The sequence below is a fragment of the Mchenga conophoros genome, linkage group LG11 (genome assembly GCF_057382185.1).
Source record: "Mchenga conophoros isolate Kocher_MC1m ecotype Shallow Benthic linkage group LG11, M_conophoros_male_GT1.1, whole genome shotgun sequence".
NCBI lineage: Eukaryota > Metazoa > Chordata > Actinopteri > Cichliformes > Cichlidae > Mchenga > Mchenga conophoros.
This window is the reverse complement of record NC_140536.1, coordinates 7947926-7971308: the sequence shown is the minus strand read 5'-3', so window position 1 is coordinate 7971308 and position 23383 is coordinate 7947926. Positions and strand designations below refer to the sequence as shown.

Genomic DNA, 23383 nt, shown 5'->3' with positions numbered 1-23383 from the left:
TGATGTCGAAAAATATATTTGGTCACTGAAGTGAGCAGTGACTGTATAGTCTAAGGAGCTTGGAAAGAAAAGCGTCTGGAGTTCTTTAAGTTTCCTTGAAGACGTTTCACCTCTCATCTGAGAAGCTTCTTCAGTTCTAAGAGCAACTAGTGGAGAGTCCCAGATTATAAGCCCTATGGGAGTGTCCCCAAGAGGGTCATGTGATTTATTGAGGTCAAATGGACCTCAATATATCACATGATAGGGTGGGGATAGGTTTCACAATGGGTTCACCTGAAACCTTGGCTGGTTGTGACCCACACCCGTTTTCCCACCTTGGCTAGTGTGATTAGGTAGAGGATCAATAGGGGGTCCATGACCCTCTTAAGAGGGACACACCCATAGGACTTAAAACCTGGGACTCTCCACCATTTGATCTTAGAACTGAAGAAGCTTCTTGGATGAGAGGTGAAACGTCTTCAAGGAAACTTAAAGAAGTCCAGACGCTTTTCTTTCCAAGCCCATTAGACTACGATGAGCTGGATGACTGAGAACCTTCACAGACATGTCTGTGTATAAATGTGTCTACTGTGTGGGAGGCAGGGACCCCCAGAGTGGAATTGTGATGACTTTTACTTACCAGGTCTTTCCATAAACTGCTGCTGTGGCTTTGTACAATTCTTCTGAGCATAATTTGTAAAAGTACAATCCGCCTCTTTCAGAGCAGTGATGACCCATTAGACTACACTAGACTTTAAATCTATCAGGCCTCTGACAGTCTGACTCCATTACATTATTATCTATCATTTGATGAGCTACTCATGTTCCTTAGTTTGAAAACAGGAGCCAGGCTGACCAAGTACACGTCTCTAAAACTTTAATGTAAGAACAACATGAAACATTTACGTTGTCTCTACTTTCCTCCAAATAATAAATGTTTAAAGTGTTTTCAATATGTAAAATTGGGAGTTTAGTTCCACTTATCTGGAATAAATATGAGTAAGATGATCTGAATGGGAATAAAACACTCATAGTTATTGTTTTACCAGCAGACTGATCAGAACAAGAGGCGTCTCCAAAGTCAGAGTCAGAGTGGGAGTATACAGAGAAATAGTGGATGGAGTAAGGGACTAGGCAATGCAATAGCCTCCAGAGATAGAGACAGGACTGGGATATATGTACATTTGCAACGCGGAGCTAAGGCATTGACAGACTTTTCCTGCTGGAGCTCAACTGTTGGCTCAGTTTTTGGATTTTCAGAGATTTTAATTCGCTGAATTAAAAATTCCAAAATAATTTTTTATATAATGGTGAGTAGATTTCAAATTGTTATCTTGAAAATGCTATACTGTGGGTTTTCCCTTTTCTAAAAGAACCGATCCTTTTTCTTTAGCGTTTTAATAGCAGGGTAGAAAGAGTAATCACCACCAGTCACCTGTGTGGTGTTGACTTCTTATCTGCGTTAGGACACATCCTGTGCTCCTTTCACCTGCATCATGAAAACTCATCAGAGAACTTGGATGTGCAAAACAGACACAGTGTCATAAATGCTGCTCAGTACATGATGTTTTTGTGTTTCATAGTAAACACACAACTTTGGCTTCCACTCACGGGGGGAAATATGAAAGGAGCTGCTCTTTTGTGGAATAACCAAAATGCTGTAATTACTAAACTTTCTTCATTTCTTTGATTCATGTGTTTAGAGGAAATGCCAGTTAAAAAAAACATTTTAGGACGCTGTGGAGTGTCATGAAATTCTACAGCACATAACAAGATTTTACCTTTGCTGCTGGGATTGCCATCTGAAGATGAAAACACTATCAGGGTGGCGGCAGAGAGACGTAAAACACATGTGAGTTCAGAGGGCAAGTGTTCCATGAGGGTTTGCATGTGTGACCTCTGCAGGTCTCAGGTCAACCATATAAACCTGGCTCTGTGTAGAAGTGTTGATTTTTTATTAACTGAACACACGGAAGCTGCTGAAGTTCTCATTTGGGAATCCAAAACAAAAGTTTTATGTTGCCTTCACGTAAGATTGTTCCTGTATTGTTCTTTTCTCCTTTTTCAAATTTGAATATATTTGTAATTTCTGCACTGATCACAGATATTTCTAAGACAGTAGTAAAGGCTGGAGTCTGAATATGACGGGTAACAAGTGGGTCTCTTGGGGAGGGGATAGGGAAGCAGTCTGGTGTTTTTCAGCCTCTCTTAAATCACTGTAAACCTCCTATGCAGCAAAGCATTCTCATTCACAGAAGCTCACTGACTTTCTTTGAATGCTTTAGGAAGCACAACACTGGTGTACTGTACAGCCCACATCTTTAAACAGAGTTTATAGAACAGATGATGCTATTTTAAAGTGCTGAATATCTGAGAACAATCTCCATATTTCAAGGAAATTAGATAACAAGCATATGAAGAATATAAAGTGCAAAACACTATACAGAATATTGGTGGAATTGTTTTTTATTCTCTTGTTGACACTCTTTCCACAAATGTATTGCAAATGTCACAAAATGTAACAAGTACATTTTCATTCTGCCATATCGTAAGTTTATGCCAAAACTTATTTGATTTAAACTGCATTAAACTGAAATTACTCAACGTGCAATGTATCAGTTGCAATCAGCCTTACCTTTCGTGTGCAGCTGGTCCCAGTACAAATCATTCCCAGATACTAGGTGCTTCACCTAATCACAACCAACCGTCATGTGTGCGAGTCATGTGTCAGATTTTGTGTTTATTATAACACAACGCTGTGGCTGTAGCTCAGGTGGCAGAGCGAGTCATCTACTAACTGGAAGGTTGGTGGTTTGATCCCTGCTGCCCCAGACTGCATGCCAAAGTATCCTCGGGAAAGATATGGATCCCTGCATCTCATTCAGTGTTAATGAGAATGTCAGATAGAGAGGACTTAGACACAGAAAAAGTGCTTGTATGAATGTATGCGTGGATGACGTGTGTAATATAAAGTGCTTTAAGTGCTCGAGTAGAGTAGAAAAGCACTTTATAAGAACCAGTCCATTTATAATGCAGATTTCTTGCCATGTTTCTACATGTAGACAAACATATATAAAATAAATAGTAGGTTCCTCTATTTGGCAGCTTCTCTCTCTCTCTTCTCCATCTTTGCTCCCTGGTGATCAGGTTTGTACCCTACTTGCGCTGTGGAAGTGTTTCTTCTGGATCAGCTCTTGTTTTTGTGCTTACGTCACTCTGCTGCAGTTGTCGTCTTTCATCACAATGAGGTGTCTGGCTCTTGGCCTTTTCTGCCTGTTGTGCTGTAACGCAGCGCAGACGTACAGACGCCGCCCCAGACCCATCACAGCAAGAAGCAACACAACTTTCCCAATCAAAGCAGTTGGTAGGTGATTAGTCGGTTACCACAGCATTTCTGTATCAGTTTTGCCATTTCATCCCAAACTCATCCCAAACTTCCTCATTGTCTTTGATTTTAGAGAATCCATGTAAAGCCATCCCGCTGGATTTCATCTTTGTGATTGACAGCTCCAGAAGCATCCGTCCCAATGACTATGAGAAAGTGAAGACCTTCATCATCAACCTGCTTCAGTTCCTCAAGATTGGCCATAATGCAACACGGGTCGGTCTGCTGCAGTATGGTAGCGTGGTCCAGCCTGAGTTCTCCCTCAGCACCTACACCACCAAGAGCGAGGTAGAGCAGGCAGTGAGGAATATGGAGCACCTCGCCACAGGGACCATGACGGGTCTGGCCATCCAGTACACCATGGAGACAGCCTTCACCGAGGAACATGGAGCCCGACCAATGAACCTACACATCCCACGAATTGCTATGATTGTGACTGATGGAAGACCTCAGGACACAGTAGAGGAGATTGCAGCTCAGGCAAGACAGGCTGGCATCCAGATTTTTGCTATTGGAGTAGGCAGGGTGGATATGAACACACTGAGGGCCATAGGGAGTGAGCCGCACTCGGAGCATGTGCATCTGGTGGCCAACTTTAGCCAGATAGAAACCCTGATCTCTGTGTTCCAGTCCAAACTGTGTGGAGGTGAATAATCCCGTCTATTTTAAATGTCTCTCTTTATTTCTAAAATGCATATGTGTCTAATCATGCTTGAGTGTTTGTGAATGTTTTTGCGTGTATTAGGTTCAGACATGTGTGAGGTGGTGGACCATCAGTGTCAGCATATCTGTGTGAGTAGCCCTGCCTCATACAGGTGCAAGTGCAGGGAAGGATACATCCTAAACCCTGATGGCAAGACGTGCACAGGTAACCCCCTCCCTTCTGTTATTTACATAGCTACAGTCTTTTAACGCTGCCCAAAACTTGTACAAAGGACCTGATGATGGTCTGATGGCTTAAGGACCAAAAATGGATCACGTGACCTTTTGCATAACAGATTTTGCCCATCTGGCCACCTTATTTTCATTTTTGGTTTACTCTCACGGTTTGGCTGCAAAAACAATCACTGAAACCCTCATGTTGCCTTTTTACACCAGACTGACACAACTTGTGACTCATGAGTTTCACTCAGATCAAAGCAAAGTAAAATGGGAGTGTCAGTTTAAAAAGTCTCACTCGTTGGCTTATATTTAGTTTCTGCTGTCCCTGACTGACTGGTTACTGCAGGTTTCCTTCTGCACACTGAACTGTAGGTGATTGTTCTCCACACTGTTGCAGCTGAGGACACGTGTGTTGTGGTGGATCACGGCTGTGAACACATCTGTGCAAACCTGCCTCGTGGTTATGAGTGTCTGTGCCGTCCAGGATATCAACTCACCATAGACCTGAAGACGTGCAACAGTAATATTACATTTTTTTACTCATAAGAAACTGTTTTATTCAAATTTCATGACTTATTGTTAGAGTCATAATGGAAACACAACTTGCTTCCTGCCACAATGTTGTGTTTGTGGAGTAAAGTGTTGGCTTTAAATCATCATATATAGCAAGTAGGAATAAAGTACAATAATTTATCTGGTCTTGGATAAAGGAACTCAGCGTCATGAAGCCAACACTGCCCAAAGGCACAGTCACCGTGAGAAGTTTTTTTCCTACCAGTGATGTCTGTTAACCCACTGATGGAAAATTTTCCCTTTGCTCCTTCGGTGGATGTTAACAAAAAGCAAAGTGGGGGCGATTTCCTGAAGGAAGTGTGCTTTTGCAATCATCAGTGCAGTGCAGCTGCTGAAATGTAGAGGTGTATCTGGAGTGTCATAGTATATCCCAATCCAAACAAGAATGAGTTCAATCATCACAGTGGGTTCACACTCTGCACCTTTAGAGTGGATTTTTTTTTTTTTAAACGAAATAATTAGATTTAGCAGTCTTATTCTTCTGTATTGGGCATGTTTTTATTAATCTGAAAAGTCTTGTCATAAAAAACAACAACAAAATAACCAGTGAAAAAGTGGAATATCTAATAAGAGATTCATCCTCTCCAGGAATAGACCACTGTGACCTGGGAAATCATGGCTGTGAGCACAACTGTGTCACCGTTCCAGAGTCCTACATCTGCACATGTAAAAGGGGCTACGTCCTCAATCTCGATGGCAAGACCTGCAGCAGTAAGTACTTTTTTTTTTATCATTCATAATGCGGCAAAATAAAGTGAAAACACAGCAAATATACAGCATCTTATGAAACATTCAAACGGTGCTGCTACAGCAACCACGACATAAATTTCACCCAATGCGTCCTTGCAGAAATCGATCACTGCGATCACAAGCTACACACTCAGACCTGATGGGAAAACGTGCCAAAGTAAATTTAGTGCTTTTTCATATTTAACTAAAAAAAAAAAAGCTCCACATTTTCTTCATATAGAGAGCATAGAAAGCCGCCTGTTTTACATTGCACAACGCATGTAAAGCTTTGTACATCTACAACAACTGTCTGATACCATTCCAGCCAACTTTGAGTGTACAGAAATTGACACATTGGTGGATGATTCTGAGATGTAAAAGTGTCACATGAGGTCTAGGATGATTATCTAGCTTTTTGGGTCTTTGGATTGCTTCTGTTTGTTCAGAGCTGAGAAATAAAAGAATATACAGGAAAGCCTGAAGAGCTCTTTCTTTATAGCAGGCTCTTATGTGCTCAGTATTTTTCGAAAACGGAAACTATTTTTACAATTTAATGCAAAATTTGCAAGTTAGTAAATGTAATCACTACCTGTCTTTTTGTACTGATAAAATGACTTCCTCTAGAGATCGATCACTGCGCTGATGGAGCCCACGGATGTGAGCAGGAGTTTATGAGTACAGAAGACAGCTGTGTGTGCAAATGCAGGAAAGGCTACACACTCAGACCTGATGGGAAAACCTGCAAAAGTAATTTTAAATGAGCTGTTTCCATGTTATTGGTGCTGTTTTTATCCATATTTTTTTTAAAGTTATTCCACATATTCTTCATACGTATAGAGCATAAAAACACCCAAGTATTGATTCATAGCTTGTCTAATGATGTGTACATTTGCATCTATTGTCTCATATAATTCTAACCATGTTTCAGCATATGGAAGGAATTCGACTGGCTGATATAGAAATGTGTCACATTGATGTCTGGGAGGATTATTCAGTTATGTGAACTTACCTCTGTTTCTGTGTTCACTAATAAAATAAAATAAAACAAACATAAAAACTGCAAGATGTAAATGTTCTGCGTATTTTTCAAATAATAGAAACCAGTTTAACCAGTTTGATCCACAATTTTTCATGTAAAAATTCAACACTTAGTTAAAACCTTCTGTTTTTGCTTGTTACCTAATTTCTCCTTTGTCTCTGTGATCCGTCAAAACGATTCCTAACAGAGATCGATCACTGCGCTGATGTCGCCCACGGATGTGAGCAGGAGTTTATGAGCACAGAAGACAGCTGTGTGTGCAAATGCAGGAAAGGCTACACACTCGAACCTGATGGGAAAACCTGCAAAAGTAAGTGCAGCTAAACTGTGTTTCCGCGTCATTGCTGTGGTTTGTCACAAAAACACTTTTGCTTATACCTGTAATGTGAGGCAACACTTGAATGATTTATATCATGTGTTATGCTGCAAACTGACATCCACATGCCTCTGTAAAAATGTTGTTAAAGCACAATAAGCAATGTAATAATTAGGGTTACCCACTCTTGAATAAACTTCTTTCACATTCTGATAACAGTAGAGGCTGTAGTCATGATGATGCAACACATTTATCCTCCACCGTTCATCACTTATAGTAAGAGTACAGCAAGAGATTAATTACAGATTTATAGATTCACTGCATTGAACTGAGTCTTGAATTCAGCTTTATCTGAATTTGATTAAAAGAACTTGGCAATAATGGAAGCACTGCTCTCCTGCAGAGATCGATCACTGCGCCGATGGCACCCACGGATGTGAGCAGGAGTTCATGAGCACTGAAGACAGCTGTGTGTGCAAATGCAGGAAAGGCTACACACTCAGACCTGATGGGAAAACATGTCAGAGTGAGTTTGAGCTCATTCGGTGTCATAAATAATAACAGTTTCTCCACCAGAGAATTGTTTAACACTTTCTAGTGACCCATGAATCACAACTGTAATGTGAAAACACTGATTGCCGAAATACTTCGGAATCATTGTTGGGGGTAAGTGTTAAGTGAACATCACATACATGATGCACAACACGAGACAAAAATAAACCAAATTCAGAGTGTGACGTTTTTCATCTGCATGTTTTCAAATGTTTCTATGATTGTTTATGTCCCCTATTTGGGTATTTATGTGTTGCATAACTTTGAGTGTGTTTTTGAACCCAGTTATGAGGTCAGTGCTAATCCATGGCTCACCAAAAGATATATCTTTTCCCTCCCCTGGATTAAGGGATATTCTGTTTACCACCACACAGCATTCATAATGTCAGAGAGTTATTAGACCATTTATTGTATTTGTAGCCTCACAATATATCATATAAATGCTAATTCTGCCATACACTTACACTACTATTGCTACAGCAACATCATGGTAATCTTTGATTCTGTGTAATTAAACTGAAAGGTCTGGATCTGTGTCAGACAGTGCACCATGGCTGTGAGCATCAGTGTGTCAGCACCAATGATTCCTACATCTGTAGATGTTTTGAAGGATTCATGCTGGCTGAGGATGGGAAGAGCTGCAAAAGTAGGATTACTCTTATATGGACTGTTTTCTTGAGAATAAAATGTGAAATAAATAAAGGTATATATTTTAAATATCCTTCTTTTTCCGGCAGAACCCGAGTGCAGCGAGGGAGTCATGGATCTTGTGTTTGTGATCGATGGCTCCAAGAGTCTGGGCCCCAACAACTTTGAGTTGGTCAAGCAGTTTGTAAACAGCATTGTGGACTCGCTGGACATTTCTAAGATGGGCACTCATGTGGGTCTTCTTCAGTACTCCACAAAGGTACGCACAGAGTTCACCTTGGGCCAGTACTCCACAGCACAACACATCAAGAGTGCCGTGAACAGGATGCAATACATGGGAAGGGGCTCCATGACTGGCTCAGCCCTGCGCCACATGTTTGAGTCTAGTTTTTCAACCAAAGAAGGCGGCAGGTTCAACATTCCCCGTGTCAGCATCGTGTTCACTGATGGACGATCACAAGATGATGTTTCTGAATGGGCCACTAAAGCAAAGAATTCCGGTATTTTTAGTCATCCTGATGTACGACAACCTCAGAGTATCTTCTTCCTAATACAAGTTTCATGTTGTTATGATGCTTTCTGATACTTTTCAGGGATCACGATATACGCTTTGGGAGTTGGCAAAGCCATCGAACAGGAGCTGAGAGAAATTGCGTCGGAGCCAGATGAGAAGCACTTGTATTACGCTGAGGATTTTGAAAAAATGGCAGAAATTACAAAGAAACTCAAGTCCAGGATATGTGCAGGTACTCCACACAAGGCAGAAGTACAGGAATCCCTGCAAGGGTCTCAAAAATATGTGTGATCTTTCTTAATAGATGAAACTAATGCTATGTTTGAGGCTATTCAGGTAAAGTGGAGCTATAATAAGGGCAGATTGGTGAAAAAATGTAGCGTTACTGCCACCTATCTGCTGCTGCCATGGTAACCTGTGAGCAGAGCAGCCACTCTGTGCAATACCGTCTACTGTATTATATCAAGTAACTCATCAGTCTTTTATGCTCTGCAGTCATATGTCCTTCCTGCATGTCCCTCACATTCTCCACAGGCAGAGACAAGAAAGCAGAAAAGGATTAGGGGAGAAAGGACGAGATAAGAAAAAGAATCCAGGGACCGAAAGTCTTTCACAACCTATCAACTTTTCTTCTGCAGATAAACCATCTGATGAAAACATGTGCCAGTGTGAAAACATGATAATGTTTCAAAACCAAGTCACAGAGAAGCTGAAGAGCCTGGTTCAGAATAATATCCTTTTGTGCTCACTGCACAGATACCAATGTTCAGGATTGCCACTGACAAACTATTTCATGTGTCATTCATGTGTTTTGTTATGTGTTTTTTTAAAACCTTGAACACAGTTTGCAGCTAAATTGGATTATTCCATTGATGCTCACTTTCGCTTAAGGACAAGTTTTAAAATGTAGGTTAAGTGGGGATCAGACGCTGGTTAATCCCACGATGTCTCTTTTGTCCTGTGATCTCAGAAAACTCTCATTATGCGTCAAAAATTTCAATTATGACACATTTTTAAAGGGACCCTGGTTACTCATATTAAACTTGGGAGCTCTCTAATAGGCTGACAACATTTTCAGGGTGTAGCCCTCCTTTCATCTTACGGCAGCTGGTAGAGGGAAAGCCTTTTGGGAAAAGTCTGCATAGATCAAATTTATATACATATATAACTTGTGATCAAAAGACTAAATTTATTGTTGCAGGTAATCAGCATAATTGTTGCTTCATAGAAGGTTTTAAAACTTTGATTAGGAGCAGGCAGAGGCTGATAAATACCAGATCTGTCAGCTGATTTCTCAGTTACCTCAATCACACTGATGACATGACAGTATAAACAGCTTTAAGGGTGGCAAATGCATTTTACTTACACTACATCAGGAAATCCAATCATTTCCCAGTAACAGGTCTAAAACTTCACTGGCCAGAGAGGTATAAGTAACTCCTTAACATGCCTACTTGCAGCCATGTCAAAGAGGCTGGAGACTCTTGAGAATCAACTTGTGCATAAATGAAAGGTCGAGACTCATCAGTCTCTACTCTGCGGCATCTCCAGGATCCCTTTAATCCTGCTCAACACGCTATGATGGAACATATGCAAATGCAGCTCTTCTTACTGAAGATATTTATAAGCTCTTCTAAAACTACAGTGTATTCCTTCTGAAGTATTGTTAATGTTATGTAATGGAATATCGCATAATTAACTCTTTGTACAGAAGACTGACAAATAAACATTTTACACTTCATAATTTTGGCTTTTTAAAAATGATATTTTCACCATAAACGATTCTAAGCAGTCATCTACGGCACTTAAACTTTTGACTAAAAGTAAAAAAGCAAGCAATGGATTCATTCAGCATTTTTAAACTTTTGCTGGTTTTGCTGACGAAAAATATTACAACAATAAAACTAAAAAAATATCTACTTATTAAGAATTTGCTATTATAAACATGACCACAAGGTGGTGGATCTCATCGAGAGGGGGCACTCCTATAGAGGGGAGGACACACGCACACACATTTCATGCACATGTTGCCTCCTCCTCCTGTATGAATAGTGTGACTGTGAGCAGGAGGCAGTCAGGGAGCATTCAGCAGTACTGCCTGCATTGCCTAGCTGCATGGTCATAACACATCGTTGTCTGGGGCAAGAGGGCAGCAGGCCATGCATGAACACACAGACAGACAAGGGGATATAATGGTGCTCAGTTACTCTTAGGAACTGGAGAGAGTTCAGCGTTCCACGTTTTCACTGCCAAACAGTCTCTGAAAACAGAAAGCGCTGAGACTCGTGTTTGCTTGCTCCTATTCCAAGTTTTTGATTCATCTCAACCCATTTTTCCCCTCAAACATGGGGTGCTCCTCATCCAGTGCACAGACCGTTGATCAAGAAAAAAGACCAGGCACAAAGCCTGAGGAGAGCAATGGAGACACAGTGGGTAAGTAGTGATCATGAGTATGTATGCATTTCATAAAATGTATACAGTGGTTGCTCCAAGGCTCTGTTACTTTACTCAGTCAGGTCTTGCTCAGGGGTGCTGCTGCTGGTTGCTCTAGTACATGTTGTGCTTTCTCACTTATACTCTGCTAGGCAGCATACTTTAGTACCTCACGGAAGAAACATTCACGCTTATCCACTTTATCAAACCCATAAGTGGTTGTTATTATTTCTTTTTTCATTGAATCATTTTTAACTCATCAGAATGATGGTTGAATGTATCAGGACAAAACAGTGAACATCACTATGTTTTATTGTTGAAATGTGACCTGAGAAATTTTGAGAAATCCTCAAAAAGCGTTCCCTAAAGATAATTCAGCGTTTAGATTTGCTTGAACCCATCGGGGGTTGAGTGCAGCTCTTAAAGCATATCGCTGTGTGAAAGCCAGCTGGGAGTGTTTAGAGGCCTATTTGCAGCCTGAGGCAAATCCAGACAGTTTTGTACTGTAATGGGATCTTTAACTGATATTTCAAACAGTAGTTTAAAGAAATAAAATCAAACAGATATGATTGCTTGATGTTTAAAAATTTCCTTTATCAAAACATGCAACACTTCAGTTATAATTAAGGAGTGTCTGAAAGTTGCTCTTTTACAAGCCTGGACACTGATGTTCTGATATTCTGCACAGCAGAGCTCTTAAAAAGTTTTGCATCCAAAACATGCAGTCCTGCTCTCTGTGTAATTGCCTTGGTTTGACAGGTTTTGCATACAGTATATGTGCTCCGTATTCAAGCCTGTGCAGAAACCCATCAAATGGCCTGCCACAGCCCATGATTGTTCATTCACGGCTCCGTACAACTTTGTGAGACATGTCTTGGCCATGCCAGCACAGCTGCATGTACGGCATGTTATCACTGACATTCCCCACATACACACACGCAGCAGGACACACGCAGGCCTTGTTAGAGAGTGTGACAGCAGTCGAAAGATGTAATCTCACTTTTGAGGAAGTAACCTGAAATGTTCTAAACATATTCCTGCCCGCCACAGTTTCTTTTTGTGAGGTGTTCCATTTCCCCAGTGCCACTGCACTGCTCTTGTGTCACAGTATTGTCTCTCCTGCCAACCAGCTTGAGTCACCTGGAAAAGCATGGGTCTCTTTTCCAGGCTTTTACATCATTCCGGCAAGAAAACCAGTTATTGTGCTCCTTGCCTGGGCGGGCTTTTTCTAAATGTGTCTGAATGGGTGGAGGTTTTAAATCGTACAGTATACGGTCTGTCTGACAAACCAGCTGTGTACCATCCAAGCCACCAATGGTCCCATCCCCAGTCTGGGCCCCTGGTCTGTGTGCCCCCCTCCTCCCTCTAATGGCACTGTTTTGACTGGGATCTCTGTCATCTTTGGCTGTGAAATCATGTTGACACACAAGTCATCCATGCCTGGAGTGGCTGTGTCTGTCTCAACCCAAACACACACATTCGCATATTTTTTAACACAAGTTCTCGGTTATTGTCCGGACAACAGCTTTCTAGTCTCTGTTGATAGTGGGTGCCATTGATTAAACAGTAGGACCTGGTGGAAAACCGATAAAAATATCTGAAAACACCTTCACTCTTATGCAGTTTTACACTATTCCCTCAGTCACCATGTTAATAACAACACTGAGCTCACATAAACACCTCTATGCATTGCGTGTTCTTCCACTGGCTCATTTTCATTCAAGTTGCCAGGCCGTCACATTCCCTTCCACCCATCACTCTCAGCCCTTTTTGTGCTTCTGACAGACAAATAAAATCAGGAAGCTGCAGCTTCCAAACTATCCACCCATTCAGCTAACTGAACCCTTCTGCTTGTGAACAATATCCTTTTCGTGTTTTAGCTGTGAAATAAGACAGGGCAAAAGCTGTTAGGCTTCTGCGAGTCCCGTAACTGAGATGTGCATTGACATTTCTGATATTTGAGTCCAAGTATTCAAGCCCACTATTGTTGCATACTGCAGCCTGTTCACACCCAAAGTGTGTGGAAGAGCAGAGACTGGGGAGGGAGACTAAAGGTAGAGACATCTCTTTAAATTCAGCAAATCATCATCGCGTGTATTGTTCTTCCTCTGAGAGTGCGTGTCCTCAGGGCTCTAGACAAACACGAGCTCTCAACTACGGAAATGAAAGGAAGTTTTCCTCAGCACGCATTCTGTGTGCCCCTTATTGCTAATTTCCTTTCCCCTGCGTTTCATGTTAACTTGATTTAAAAGTTTTGCTCTATTGATAGGTTTAGGGTTTTTTACAGTTTTAGTGGTCCACATATAGATGCAATACATTTACAAAACATTTTTTGTGTGGGACTAAAACAACTGGGAAAGAACCATTAAACATGTAACTACCTGAAGAACCTTCTACAGTCCTTCTTTTGTTATTCAGTATTGTCATGAATTCAGTGTTACACACTAACATGATAATCATTAGCTGAGCCTGCTGATCAATGCTGAACTTGTGTCAGTCATAAGTCTTAACTGAGTTCTTCATTTGTCATCTCTGCATTGACAGCAGTCAAAAACGGCATCATTGCAGAAGATCCTCAAACCATCGAGGACCAGATGCAGCTTCCTGTGCAGACTGCGTTACCCGATGATCTTCAGAGGGGTGCTGATGATGAAGCTGAGGCTGTGTTAGTGGCCCTGGAGGCCCAAGAGGACCTTGGCTCTGGGGAGGACCTTCTAGCTGCTTCTGAGGTAAAGGAAGAACCTACTGCTACTGAAGAGACAGCGCCAGAGGCTGCTGCTTCTGCTCCTGCTTCTGCTCCTGCTCCTGCTGAGCCTGAGGCTGCTATAGCAATTGTTGAGGCACTACCCCTGGCTGAAGAAGCTGCTCCTGTAGAAACTGTAGAGGCAGAAGCCCCTCCTGAGGTTGAAGCTCCTGTTGAGACTGCAAAAGAGGCCCCTGCTGTTGAATCATCAGCTGAAGCGGTGCAGGCAGAGGCCTCTGCCATCACTGAGGAGGTGGTTGCAGTGCCTGTCGCTGAACCGGTTATATCTGAGCCAACTGTGAACCCAGTTATTACAGAAGAGGCTTCAGCCGAGGCTGTGGGGGCGCCTGCTGAAGTGGCTGCACCTGTGCAGGCCTCAGCAGACAATTCTGAACCAGAGGCTGCTTTACCTGCACCAAGCGAAGCTTTAACAAAAACACCAGCTGAGTCTTCAGCACCAGCTGAAATTTCAGAACCAACTGAAGCTGCACCACCTGCTGAACCCTCGGTGCCTATTGAAGCTGCAGAGCCGGTAATAGACACAGAGATTGCTGCTGCAACTATCCCAGAGATGCCAGCGTTACCTTCTGTCAGAGATGAGACCAAAGCTGAGCCACAGCCTGCTGCCGAGGAGCCGACAGAACCTACTCCAGCTCCTGCTCCAGCAGAGGCACCCGGCACCGCAGAGGATGCCCCTGCTCCAGCTTTAGGAGTTGAACCTGCTGCTACTGAGCCGGTCCAGAATGCAGAGGTTCCAGCTCCTGCTCCAGCTGCTTCAGAAACCCCTTCTGGGGTAACCTCAGAAGCTCCACCAGCCTGTGTCACCCAAGAGTCCACTGCAGACAGTGTAGCAGCAGTGGAGGCTCCTGTGGTTGAGCCCACCCCTACAGAAACTGAAGCACCTTCAGCACCAGCCCCATCTACCGATCCAGCTCCTGAAGATTCACCAGGTGGTATGGACCATTAATGGCTCCAGATTACCTTTTCTTACTTACCTTTTCTTTCTTACTTGTCAAAACAGATTTTTGGCACAGTTTTGGCACAGTTCATACTCTGCAATTTGCCACGGCCACATGCCCTGCAGAGTAAAACTAATAAGAGCTGAAGGATTACAACTGGGTTTTAGAGGATGATAGCTGCCACTGAGCCTCTTGAGGGAGTTTATAATGACAGGTTTTCTTGTTGATTTATTTACTTGACTAAACACAGAGTTGTTTCACTGATTAACCTGTCACGCTAAATTTCACGTCAACCCATCATCCTGATGTTGGAGACAGTTTTTGGGTGGAGGTCAGGCGCAGCAGCATTATTGCCGGTTGAAATAGCTGCAGAACTCTATGCAAACATGTGATAGATGCTGAGCATGTAGGAACAAGCTCAGAGGGGGATGAAAAAGCTGAGCAGAAACAAACCTGGTAATGAGTAACAAATGGACAAGAGTATGTTTGCATCCAAGTAAACAATTAACGGTCTGTCAGGTGGTCAAACACCAGATCTATCTTGTTGCAACACATTCGGCCAAAGCAAGAGACTTCTGGTAATTAAACACACATGTGGTTAATAACCCCAAACTCTCCATATTCTAATCAACCGTCCACACACTCCTCTGTGTACTAATGTGACTGCTTGGAGCTGACAGGATCAGCGGGCTATTGTTGGGCTGTGAGGCCGAACAGATAGTGCAGTGTGAGAAACAGAAAGCACACACACTCAGAAAGAGAAATGAAGGCTCGTCTTGAGAGTGTCAATTATTGCACAACAGCTCCAGTCAGGCAACTCTCACTCATTGTGCTCTGTTATGCACTGTCTACAGACCGATCATGCCCTGCTGCTTTCAATTATACGACTATTAAAACACACTGAAGTTCATCCTGCAAATTTGTGAAGAAAAATCATTTTAAGGGCTCATTTTGAAAGAAAAATTGAGTCAACTTGATTTTGAATGCACGGTGATTTGCTCCACTCTAACAAGCAGGATTTTATACCTATACATTTCATTACAATGTGCAGTGACTGAGTTAAAACTTCAGAAAGTAAGCCTTTACATCTCTACACTTTCTCTACACTTTACTGGGTAACCTTGCATATTAAATCATAATGTGCACCTCCAGTTGTCACCAGTGCTTTGCAAGGCCTTGCACACACGATCTCTTTTTTGACCGTCACCCGACTCTTTATGTTCAGAGAACATGTTGTACTTTCAGGATAGAAACAAGCCTCCACGCAGCATGAGACGAATGGACTTCTGGTATGGAAGACGTGCTGTACTGCATAATTTTTATGAGAATTTTTTGCTCGAGGCTATGTACTAGTTTCTGTGTTTCACGTTTATATATCCTGGTTGGGACTTCAATCTAACTGCACATGTAAGAATGAGAGGGGCTGTAAGGACAATAAAAGCACAAAAAAGCTGTTTATTTAATGGTTAAGAATTAGTTTTAGGGTAAGACACTAAGGTATGCATTATTTCACTGAATACCCTCCACAAGGATATAGAAGCAAATGTGTGTGTACATTGTAGTAACTTGTAAACGAGTTCAGAGGGACTCATGCTGTTTTGTATTGGTTATAAATTTGGCAGTTATAAATCCTCAGAGCCAGTCAGTTTTGACATTATCATAGTTAATGAAAATGCCATGCTAATGTTTGTGTCTACATATATATGCAGTGGAGTCTGCAAGCGAGGTGTCTCAGGATACAGAGGGTGAGAAAGCCAAAAAGGAGGACTGAGTTGGTAAGAGCACAGCCACAAACCAAACTATAATCCAGTGCAAACTCTGAAGGATTAGACTTTTCTCTGCAGTCAGTGCATACTTGTAAAAAATAGTCTCCTACAGGTGGACTGGATGCATTTTGGTAGAAAAAACAGAATTAAGTTGAATTCTGTTTATACTCAGTTACAAAGATAAACTTGAAGAGTGAAAGTGTGAGTCAGATGCTGAAGTGCTGACATGTTTTTTTCTTTTCCTTTTAGAGAGGAAAGAATGCAACAAAACGCCCAAAGCTACCACTGTAAACCTACTGGAAGGAGGACAAGATGAAGTAAACAGAAGAATAAAACAACTGATTTTCAGTTTTGTCTCATCAGCACTCACCAAACACCACATTTCCTAATATTCACTGTGCCTTAAAAGCTTTCCTAAGAATCTTTCCCATATTTGTATATAAACCTTTTCAGGAGAGGAACGGGAGGAGTATGTGTTTTTTAATGGGAAATCAAGTCTCTGGATCCACGTACTACACATGTGGCCTGTGACAAGAGGGTGCAATCCTCTGTAAAATCTGTCAACTCTTGCTAGCAACTCTTTTGAGTTTCGAATGGCGGTGTGCTGAAATACAGGGAAGGATACTCGGTTATTTAAAGAAGCTGCTTCTGAGGAATACAGCTGTGAATAAAAAAACTTAAAGAACTCAAAACTGACAAGAATACAAACCTGGAATGACACACACTGGCTAGGTGTACACTGTACTTAGGCTGTATTAAACTGATTTGTAATTGGTTGAATTTCTAGTTTATAATTCTGACATTAAACCATATATTTTTGTTAACTGTTTGCACATTAATTGCAGCCTTTCCAAAGGGGCTCATTTATTCAATAGGAATGACAGTAATAAGTGTTGAGTAACTCGGCACACATGGTTTCAATATTTCAACATTTAATTGGTTCACATTAAAGTGTTTTGATTTGCTTAAATGAAAAGTGGGCAAAGATCACGTATGCAGAGGGTTAGCACTTATATATACTTTTATAATCAGTCGTTGGCGGGTTAAGGATACAGACGAGGCCATGTTGCTGTTCTATGAAACCCTTCTGTGGTTGCTCCGTAGCTGGTGGGTGTTTGTGAACTTCTCTTTCTTAAAGTAATGAACCTTCCAACAAAAGGAACTTCGGGGTAACACTGATGTCATACGCTTGTCAGTTTTAGATTGAGGGCATTACACTGCATTGCCTAGTGGGCAGAATATGTAACTAATTAGTTCTACATGCTGAGTTTAAAAGTGTAAGGGCATTAGAAAATTACTGCAACCTCATAAGATGTGATGATGCTTTGGGAACAAATTTTGTTTTGATCTTTTTCATTTTACTTCTCACTCCCTGTAATATATTCATTTTCTCTGACCGTGTCTATGATTCTGCTAACCTGTTAGTGTACAGAATAAAGTTTTACTCACTAATACTCTGTCTCTGTAACTGAATTGTGACTGGAGATTATATTGGCTTTTAGTATATGGTGACCACAGTCTCTCCAAGACCTCAGTGCATACTGTAGTGTGTTTAGAGAAGCATACGTACTTAAAACCACTCAAGCATAAGACATCTGAACAGTCACAATACTCTGTTGCTGTATTAGAGTGTGGCGCTGGGGATAAAATGCGCCCTGGTCCGACTACATCCTTTAAATGAATTCAGGCTTTGCATACGAGCTGCTCGCTGCTCTTCTTTCCCCCCCATACCGATATTTGACTCACCTGCTGACACACTGCACCATGCATGTAATGAAGCATGTGAACACGGAGTACCAGAATGAGAAGCTAAGTCTCTCTGAAAATAAAATGATTATTTTGGAATATTTAATACTTAGTATGCACATGAAGACTTGAACTGCTGTTTTAAAAATCAGTTTGCGTTGTGCAGTTCCAACAGGCTGAAGGTTTTTATTTAGCCCCAAAGTATACTGAGTGATTCAGACACATTAATCCAACAGGAGTTAATCAAATCATATAGTTCTTTATGGGTTTGCAAGCCTGCAAATAAACAACCCATTCTGGCATGGGTTAACCCTGTTAAACAAACTCTGTTCATAGTTATTGCAGAATTGCTGAGGACTTTTTAGTGTACATGAGACAATGTGAGATTACAGTGATCATCTACAGGCGGTTTTCTTGACATTAAGAAGCAATTAAGGAAAATTAAAACCTTTTATTATTCAGTTATGCTCGATCATCTATCACCTGGTACAAAGAGAGAGGATACACTGTCATGATGACAACACAGGACGGTAGTGTAATCCAATCCAACAAACAAGCTTAGGTACTTCTCAGCTATTGTAAGTGAAATGTGAGCAGAGTGGATTTAAAATGCAGTGCTGTCTTCAAATACATTTCATCATTGTCAGTGAGGGAGGAGAAAGTGCTCCACACCTGACTGCTGTTAGTCTGCTAGGTGACCTGTGGCATGTTAAAACAGCGCTAAATCGCTGATGATACTAGACCTATAATTACATCAGTTTCACACTTTTCAGTGGTTTTAGCTCTTTCTAGTTTTTGCTTGTTTAATGTACTTGTTAGGAAGTGTCGGTCAGAGGGCCCAAAACAGCAATTGCTTCAATTTCAACCAGTCCACCCTGGAGAAAGAGACAGCATCAGTACGGTGAGAATTGTGGTTTTCTGTTGGGTTCAAAGCACAAAAGAATAACTGCATAAAAAGTCTTTGTCAAGTACTCACTCGAGGGAGAGCAGCGACCTGATAGGCAGCCCTGGCTGGGAAGTTGGTGCTAAAGACTAAAGAAAGCAGCTGAGTTAGGCCACCAACACATTTACACATACAGACTTTCAATGACTCACAGATACAGAATCTACAGAAGCTTACAGGACTGCAAAGCAGCCAATTAACTACTGGTACCTGGCATTTATAGTGTTGTCCTTGTCTGACATGCCTTTATATCAACTGATAAACCAAGCAAGCTCTTTATAGTGACTGTCAGAGTAGGAGAAACACAGGTGTGCGAGTACACAAATCAGGGCTCTACGTCATCATCAGTCAGCTTGAACAAGCAGTTATTCATCTTATTAGTTACACTTTTGGATTTACATAAACCTGCAAATAGCACTGAATCAACAGAACATTTGTCTTTGTGACAATTTTAATCTGCACAACAATTTAACTATGTTCACACATATTAGACACAATATACATCAAATATCTAAAATTCAGTGTATAATTATCATATATATTCACACAGTTTCATCAGTACAAAAACCAAAACAACACATTATTAGATGCACAATGGGAAATGTATTACAATGAAAAGCCGCAGCAATAATTAAGACACATTAATGAGTTACTACAGAGTGTCCTTGATTGTGCTGGGCACTGCACTACAAAGTTATCTCTGGTTATCTCTCTGTTATCTGGATTCACTGAACCTAACACTCGTGATCACAAAGCTGGTTATCCACTCACTGAGTTAACCAAGGGTTTCCCGATCGAGGTATTTATTACTGATGCTATTAAAAAACTTTAGACACTCCTATTCTCAGAGGTCTGAGGGATCTTCAAGTAATGGTGACGCTATTTTCTGGAGACTTGACTGGTCAGTAGGTGGTGATTTCATACCTGTTGACCTCTAATATGGAAGCACAAGTTACCATGGCGATGTACCCTGGTAAGAAGTGACCACATTTGTGGTACAGAAAACCTGGGGTTAACCCCAAAGCTACCTGGATAAGATGAGTTCCTGTTTTGTAGTACAGGCCTCTGCTCAGGCAGCAGAATTTATGCCATTGTTGTTCTTGTCGGTTCATGTAACAGCAGCATAGCTGCACCCAACTTCAACCATAGCAAAAGCCTAATCAACCAGAATAAAGTGAAAACACCTGTGACTTGGTGCAGGGCCTTTAAAGACAGAGGTGGACTGAAAGAATAATCTGATTTGACTGTACTGATGTAATCACGGATAATGGACTCAACACAGAGTGCATCAACCTGGGTGCTTGGATCAGTTGATTGTAGGAGCAATACCTGAATTAACTGGCATTAGAAAAATGCCCAGCTATCTTTTCTACCATACTACTTAAACAATGAAATGGATATGGGGGCTTTGTGAATAGACTTAAACTTTTTTTTAAATTTAATCTATGGAATGTCAGATGTGGCAGTCTGTCGTCTGACATTTAGATTAAGATTAAGACCCGTTGGTGGGGGAAGCTCAGGTTTCACTCTGCTAAGTGACTCAGCAAATGTCAGCGTTCCCTGCGAGTGTTTCTGCCCCTGTGTTTCTGAATATTTATTTCATAATTCAACTTGCTCTGGAGTTTCCACAGCATATTTAGAATATAAAGAGGCAAATTGAAGCCCTAGTTGAGTTATTGTAAAGGCCTTCTGGGTGAATACATTACTGGAAAATTAAAGAGTCTATAAAATCTGCTTGTTATGCAGCAGCGCTGTACGTCGTCTGGACTGTGCTGACACCTGGTGGCTAACGTTGTATTGCAAAATGAAAGCCAACAGCAGCAGATAACTCCAAACACATACTGATACACGTTAATGACTGAATCATTGATACTCACATTGCTTGTACACGTCATTGACACTGGTGAAGTCGTTCATATCGGCTAAGAGCACTGTGGTTTTGACAACTTCAGGAAGTAACAAGAAAAGAAAGAAAATAGTGCATGATCGGGTCTGTGGTTGAAAAGTTGAAAGAATTGTCCTGTGCACATGCAAAGAAAGGCAAGGCTCTCTCACCGTTGGTGTAACCACACCCAGCAGCCTTGAGTATTTCAGCCATATTCACCAGAGCCTGAAGAAACAGAAGTCATGTACACGATTGTGCAAAAGTAATTCTCACTTTGGGATGACTTTCAGATCCTCATTCAGCCTGCAGGAAGGATGCGTTAGACCAGTCTTAAATTTATTCTGCAGCATTACAGAGAATTAAGGAATTAACCTGGAATTGGTCTCCCGCAGGAAAACTGGTGGGTTTTTTCAAAAGGCACTATTTTTAAAAGCATTGTCACTAGATTTTCTTTTAAATAATGGACTGCATTTATTCACACTGTAGCAGCCTCCCAATGGCTTGGTTGTGAGCTCAACTCCATTGCAATTATCTCAGCAGTTAGGAATTAGGAACATCTACTGATATCTGGATCGCTTTCAAGTGTCGCTGTACTCCATGTTCATGAATGAATGAAAGAATGAATCAGTGATGATGGGGATTCCAGTGTCACCTGTCTGGTTTGAGCCTGAACACCACCTTCCACCAGCTGTCCACTGGCAGGGTCCATTCCCAGCTGTCCTGAAATATACATGGTTCGATCCACCACCACTGCTTGGCTGGAAAACACACACAAACATGCAAAGACAAAGACTTAGCTACTCTGGGTTTATTTCATTCACAGTGTTAAATCTTATTGTCCTTTCTGCTGATCTTTGCTAAGTAAAGATTTACTAATAATGAAGGAAGTGAGGTTAAAAAAGTTGTATGTTTGCTTGACTATTACGTCACTTATCTCTCCATGTGTAGGGTTTTAACTGAGGGTTGTTTTTTGACGTTTATTTCCTTTTGAATAATAGATTCATAAAATTGCATTTATGCATCTTCCCTGTTTTAATAATATATACACAGCTTCTTTTCTCGATAAAGAGAACACTCTCTATACCTGTGAGGAGTCTTGAAGTCATTTTTCTGTGCCCCTATTAAACATATGTTTGGGACTGCTTACCTGCATTTGTACAGTAACTGTAAAATTAGAAGCATCATGTCTCAGAGTGATGCTGAAAATAATTCATGCATTTATTTCTTCTAGGTGGGACTATTGTAACTCATTATTATATGGATGTCCTAAAAACTACCTAAAAAGCCTTCAGTTGATCATTGTATCAAAGTATCATATCACCCCAATAGAGCACTTTGCTCTCAGACAACTGGCATAACTGTGTTTCCTACAATGTTTCAAAGCACAGGTTTCAGCTTCCAGGCCCTTCTTCTGTGGAACCAGCTCTCTGTGCAGATGTGAGCGACAGAAACCCTCTCTGCTTTTAGGATTAGGCTTAAACTTAAGTTAGAGCTGGATCAGGAGGGTCGTTTGATTGTTTGGGGTCTTCTCTGTATTATTTTAGGCTCTTTACCATTTATAACAATATAAAAAAAACTCGACTGGTGTCGTGATTTGACGTCATATAAATAAAATTAAACTGAATTTAATTAATGGCAGACTAAAGTATTGAAAAACCTCGGGCACAGTTTGCTGTTTAACATTTTAGTGGTGTGTAGAGTTTAAAGTGCAGCATCCAAAAATCTGAACTTTGCTCCCAAAAGCTCTGAGAGCATATGCTAACCCACCTCTCCCAGCAGCAATCTTATGGACGAAACAGTGAACTCAGTATAGCTGTATTACCAGATTAAGCAAAAAAAGTCGTGGTGTGTCATCAATGAATTGGCAGTCAGTGCTATTAACAGTCCAAATGTAATGTAGGTTGGTGCTGCGGCAGGTGTGTGCCAGCTGCAACTTTAACCTTAGGGCAATGATTCAAAGCTCTTCTCACCTGTACGGACCGATAGCAGCAGGAGCTTTAGCTGTGCTGATAATCCTCCTGATTAGTGCAGCCATTTCACTGGAAATCTATCGGCCCAAGTGAAAGAAGTAAGTTGTACAACAGAAGGCTGCAAGCAGAAAAAGCGCTGATGTCAGAAGGACGTCAGAGCTACTTTACCGTAAAAGACATATCACATGCGCAAACACATTTGCCTTTACAGATTTTAGTTCCAAAACTGGTCACTTCAGACATTTTAAAACTCAAGTAAGAGACAATAGTGACAACATATCACATAATCTTACGAAAACGTACCTTGGTTTTTATTGGATT

The 23383-nt window shown here is 41.3% G+C and overlaps 3 protein-coding genes across 5 annotated transcripts; 2 read left to right on the top strand and 1 right to left on the bottom strand.

The window, feature by feature from the left end:
* Positions 1-1145: 1145 nt before the first annotated feature.
* Positions 1146-10448, top strand: LOC146563529 (matrilin-2-like). 2 transcript variants are annotated; one of them, XM_085290248.1, is made up of 14 exons: positions 1146-1289; positions 3205-3343; positions 3438-4010; positions 4110-4232; positions 4644-4766; positions 5408-5530; positions 6173-6295; positions 6775-6897; positions 7307-7429; positions 7979-8101; positions 8193-8603; positions 8697-8849; positions 9256-9348; positions 10072-10448. In XM_085290248.1, exons 1-14 carry the CDS (start codon positions 1287-1289, stop codon positions 10125-10127), a joined length of 2289 nt encoding a protein of 762 aa, XP_085146374.1. In that variant the 5' UTR covers positions 1146-1286; the 3' UTR covers positions 10128-10448. The 2 variants fall into 2 exon arrangements, with proteins under 2 accessions (XP_085146374.1, XP_085146375.1); XM_085290249.1 differs by lacking the exon at positions 1146-1289 and adding an exon at positions 1779-1831.
* A 235-nt stretch (positions 10449-10683) lies between these two features.
* Positions 10684-17987, top strand: LOC146563528 (uncharacterized). 2 transcript variants are annotated; one of them, XM_085290678.1, is made up of 4 exons: positions 10684-11050; positions 13595-14743; positions 16462-16527; positions 16768-17987. In XM_085290678.1, the coding sequence occupies exons 1-3, from the start codon at positions 10963-10965 to the stop codon at positions 16521-16523; spliced, it is 1299 nt and encodes a 432-aa protein (XP_085146804.1). In that variant the 5' UTR covers positions 10684-10962; the 3' UTR covers positions 16524-16527; positions 16768-17987. The 2 variants fall into 2 exon arrangements, with proteins under 2 accessions (XP_085146804.1, XP_085146803.1); XM_085290677.1 differs by having other exon boundaries at positions 13595-14746.
* A 713-nt stretch (positions 17988-18700) lies between these two features.
* Positions 18701-23220, bottom strand: LOC146563527 (2-iminobutanoate/2-iminopropanoate deaminase-like). Its single transcript, XM_085290681.1, has 6 exons — positions 23063-23220; positions 21745-21850; positions 21263-21317; positions 21085-21153; positions 19241-19296; positions 18701-19139 (listed from the first exon to the last, which is right to left on the bottom strand). Exons 1-6 carry the CDS (start codon positions 23125-23127, stop codon positions 19080-19082), a joined length of 411 nt encoding a protein of 136 aa, XP_085146807.1. The 5' UTR covers positions 23128-23220; the 3' UTR covers positions 18701-19079.
* Positions 23221-23383: the final 163 nt, after the last annotated feature.

What these genes read in the sequence shown, in the direction of transcription:
- LOC146563529 (XM_085290248.1), top strand. An exon ending in GGATGGGAAGAGCTGCAAAA is followed by an intron (nt 8,102 to 8,192) that starts GTAGGATTACTC and finishes TTTTTCCGGCAG; the next exon opens with AACCCGAGTGCAGCGAGGGA. An exon ending in CACTAAAGCAAAGAATTCCG is followed by an intron (nt 8,604 to 8,696) that starts GTATTTTTAGTC and finishes GATACTTTTCAG; the next exon opens with GGATCACGATATACGCTTTG.
- LOC146563528 (XM_085290677.1), top strand. Translation starts at nt 10,963, where the DNA reads ATGGGGTGCTCCTCATCCAGTGCACAGACCGTTGATCAAGAAAAAAGA. An exon ending in GAGCAATGGAGACACAGTGG is followed by an intron (nt 11,051 to 13,594) that starts GTAAGTAGTGAT and finishes CTGCATTGACAG; the next exon opens with CAGTCAAAAACGGCATCATT. An exon ending in TCCTGAAGATTCACCAGGTG is followed by an intron (nt 14,747 to 16,461) that starts GTATGGACCATT and finishes ATATATATGCAG; the next exon opens with TGGAGTCTGCAAGCGAGGTG.
- LOC146563527 (XM_085290681.1), bottom strand. Translation starts at nt 23,127, where the DNA reads ATGGCTGCACTAATCAGGAGGATTATCAGCACAGCTAAAGCTCCTGCT. An exon ending in GCTGCTATCGGTCCGTACAG is followed by an intron (nt 21,851 to 23,062) that starts GTGAGAAGAGCT and finishes TGTGTTTTCCAG; the next exon opens with CCAAGCAGTGGTGGTGGATC. An exon ending in TGGGTGTGGTTACACCAACG is followed by an intron (nt 21,154 to 21,262) that starts GTGAGAGAGCCT and finishes TACTTCCTGAAG; the next exon opens with TTGTCAAAACCACAGTGCTC.